A 3848-nucleotide genomic window follows, 5' to 3' on the forward strand; every position below is an offset into this window, starting at 1 on the left:
CATAAATGGCGCCTACCCAGTCCTCTTAACTAATTTTTTTCCATCAAATCATGAATAGTAACTCCAATGGCTACTTTTGTACCCATCTATGTGGCACCATCCTCCATGGTGTAGCTCATCCAACACATCTTCACCTATCGCACTCCTATTGTCCATCGTGCAACCTCCCTACCACATTCTTCACTTAGTCAGTTAGCATAGTTTATAGTCACGCAATCCCTTGCAGCTGCTTGTATTACTAAGACTATTGTGCTTCCATATAGTCATTGCACAGGAGCAGGATCTCTTATGTATAGCTTCATCCTACTTGCATTCACTTTTCTAGGGAATGTTTCCCCATTCAGCTTCACGAGTTGAACTGCGCCACCATCCGTGATCTCCTTAATAACATATGGCCCCAACCAGTGCATTTGAAACTTTCTTGGAAATTTCATGAACTTGTTGTCATATAACAACACTAAATCATCTATCTTAAATGTGCACAACTTAATATGTCAATCATGCCATGCCTTCTCGCGTTCCTTTTGCACTTGCTGGTGAAATCCTGCAAGAAAGTGATCTTCTTCTAACTCCATGATCTGTGTGAGTCGTTCCTCCAAGGTCTCATGATCTTCCATCTCTATCAATGCTACAATATGTAAACTTGGGACAATATACTCCATAGGAATTACTGCTTCAATTCCATAGACCAGCCTAAACGGTTTTTGACTTGTCAACTTCTTTTAGGTCATCCTATAAGCCCATAAAACAACAGGTATGTGCATGTCCCAGTCATTCCTCTACATGTTGCAGACCTTCATCAATGCATGCTCCAAGATCTTGTTAAAATCTTCCACCATTCCATTCGCTTATGGGTGATAAGGCATGCTCTTCTGATGATACACCTAGAATTCTTCAAGCATCGCGCTGATCGTTTCATTAAAGAAATGTGTACCCCTATCACTCATCAATATCTTAGGGCATCCAAACCTTGTTAAGACATATTCAAACAAAAACTTCGCAGCAGTGGCCATTGTATAATCCTTCACTGGCTCTACTTCCACCCATATGGTTAAATACTCTGTTGCAATAATGATGTACCACACACCCGTCTTCTTACCTGGTGGTTGTATTGGAACTGTAAATTCAATAGCCCATTTATCAAATACCTGCAACGAAACTTGAGGATTTAAAGGAAATTCATCTCTTTGTGAAGGCTTACCCGTCCTTTAGTAAGCATCCCAAGCCTTGCAGTATCCCTTAGAATCCTTGTGTAATGTCAGCCACCATAATACAATGCTTAAAATCTTCTGCGTGGTCGCTTTCCCTTCATCGTGACCTCGTGCCACTCCTCCATGGGGTTCAACTAGGATATTAGCGCATTCAAACTCTAGAACATACCTTTGCAATATCTCATCCATTCCCATCTTATACAAATGACCCACAATCACTGAAAAATCCACAGCAGGAACTAATAACTCCTTTTGTTGAGTGGAATAACCTTCTGGATCTTTTCCCGTTGTTAAAAATTGAATGATATTAGCAAAATGATCATCCGCGATGCGCACCACAAAGAGTTGCGCGTCCGACAGTCCTTCCTCCAAACTACTTGGTTCCTCACCTATTTCAATCCTTGATAGATGGTCAGGGCTTATATTCATCCTTCCAGGCTTCACAATCACTTCAAAATCATACTCCTGGAACAATAGTAACCATTGGCATATCTTCCCCCCCAAGACATGCTTACTAACCAGGTACTTCAGCGCAGAGTGGTTTATATACATTTTAAAGTGTCCACCCAACAAATAATGCCTAAAATTCTACAACGCGTAGACCATTTCCAGCCCTTCGCGCTCTGTAGTGGTGTAATTCTTCTCATCTTTTGATAACTTTCTACTCACAAAGGCTATTGGATGATCAATCTCTCCTTCACCCGCCTGTGTTAATACTATTCCTAGCACAATACAAAATGCATCTACATGCACATGGAACTCTTTATTCCAGTCTAGGAACACCAAGATAGGCGTTGTCACCATTTTTTCCTTCAAGACATCCAAGTTGCACTGGCAGTCTTCATCCCAGCAAAACATTGCATCTTTCTTTAACAATTTCTCCATCAGTGCGGTTATCTGAGCATATGCCTTAATAAACTTCCTGTAATACCCAGTTTGCCCCAATGTCATGTGCAGTTGTTTTGCATTCTTAGGAGCCTCCAAATTCACAATTACAACAATCTTCGCAGGGTCCACCATCAAGCCTTGCTTACATACAACATGGCCAAGAAAAATTCCAAAGGGCACATAGAATATGCATTTCTTAAAGTTTAGTGTGATCTAATACCTTCAACAAGTATCCAACACGAGGCACAGACTTGCAACATGGCGCTTCACCAACCCAAACACAGTCTAATCATCAAAATATTCCTCCAGAAATTTATGAATAAACTCCTTAAACATTGCGATCACAACTCGGGAAAATATTGCAGGCACGTTCTTCAGTCTGAATGACATAACTGTATATTGGAAGCAACCCCACTTAGTCGTGAAGGTTGTTTTGCTTCGATCTTTCGGTGCGATCTTTATTTGATGATATCCTGAAAAACCTTCAGTGAACGAATACATCTCATGTCCGCCAACATTATCTAACACTTCGTTATTAAATGGTGTTGGAAACAGATCATGCTCACATGCATCATTCAGATTCCATAGATCTATGCATATGAAAATTTCGCCTTTCTGTTTCTTTTCTTGGACCACCATTGGGCTTATCCAATTTGATTCTTCTACCAACTCAATAATACCGGCATCCAACATCTTATCCAGTTCTTGGTGCACCTTCTCTTTATATTTTGGATTCAGCCGATAAGGCCTCTTCTTAATAGGTTTCACATCCAACTTTAATGTGATATTCATAACACCTAAATATGCAATGATCCCTTTCAAATTTGAAAACTTCATTGGGAATAAATCCTGGTACTCACGTAGTAGCTCAACTACCTTATCAATCGTATCTTCGTCCTAATAGTCTCCTATCTTCTGGAACCTAGGTTCTTCTTCAGATCCAATGTTTACTTGTTAGGTTTTCAAAGGTTCTGATACATCTGGGTTCGCCACCTTCGGTCCCTCTACTTCACATTGTCCTTCTGATTCTGGAATGGTAATATTCCATGGATCGTACTCTTCTTCTTCAGCAGTCACATTATAACATTCTAGCGCATGCCGTAGATGTGTACTCCAATCTAGTTGAGTCCATTTGACTGGTTCCTTTGGTGTTCTGAATATATCTGCTTTTATCTCTTGTAGTGCCTCATCAATGCTCTCAAACCCATCGTCAAAGCTGAAAGTTAATAAAAAACTCTGTCCTAAGATGTCCCACTCAGTTTTTCTATGGTGAAGTTTTATCTCTAGATACCATTTCATTGGGATGTTATCTAAGGTGTGACAAAAAATGTGCACCCATTCTGGTTTTGGTTCTATTCCCCGGGCCTTAGTCCATCGTGCCAAATGATCGCATGAATCCCACTGTATCTTTATATCATTCTAGTATTAGCATACCCAAACCTTAAGTTCATCATTCTTCTATATTCTTTCCATCCAACAAAGTTCTCCTTGTGCGTACCCCACCAATGGGCAAGTGTAGCATGCAGTGACAAATCCAGTGCTTGGAATCAATGTCTTGTGATACTTCCCTTTAAAGTTCATCTAAAAAAAGTTCCACATCACTCAAGCCATTATAATTCGGAAGGTTTCTTACCTTAGTCGAGACACACTTCAGCGACTTGGTCATCATATTGCAACGGAGCATAGATACTTTATGTAACTGATTCTACCAATGTTCAAGATCTTCTTCTGAATATGAGGTGTAGGATC

The 3848-nt window shown here is 40.2% G+C and overlaps 1 protein-coding gene across 1 annotated transcript; it reads right to left on the minus strand.

The window, feature by feature from the left end:
- Positions 1–1208: 1208 nt before the first annotated feature.
- LOC149154481 (uncharacterized) lies at positions 1209–2936 on the minus strand. Its single transcript, XM_089444153.1, has 4 exons — positions 2582–2936; positions 2320–2384; positions 1815–2108; positions 1209–1676 (listed from the first exon to the last, which is right to left on the minus strand). Exons 1-4 carry the CDS (start codon positions 2934–2936, stop codon positions 1209–1211), a joined length of 1182 nt encoding a protein of 393 aa, XP_089300279.1.
- Between the last annotated feature and the right edge of the window lie 912 nt (positions 2937–3848).

Source organism: Pinus tabuliformis, chromosome 9 (assembly GCF_031772625.1).
Source record: "Pinus tabuliformis cultivar Carrire ecotype Pingquan chromosome 9, CPIR1, whole genome shotgun sequence".
Lineage (NCBI taxonomy): Eukaryota > Viridiplantae > Streptophyta > Pinopsida > Pinales > Pinaceae > Pinus > Pinus tabuliformis.

Bases quoted from the DNA above. Each gene is read 5' to 3' on its own strand.
- LOC149154481 (XM_089444153.1), bottom strand. From the start codon at position 2,936: ATGAAGTTTTCAAATTTGAAAGGGATCATTGCATATTTAGGTGTTATG. The intron at 2,385-2,581 runs GTTTTTCAGGAT...TTTGATGATTAG, and splicing joins GATGTATTCGTTCACTGAAG to ACTGTGTTTGGGTTGGTGAA. The intron at 2,109-2,319 runs GTATTAGATCAC...GCATATGCTCAG, and splicing joins GTGTTGGATACTTGTTGAAG to ATAACCGCACTGATGGAGAA.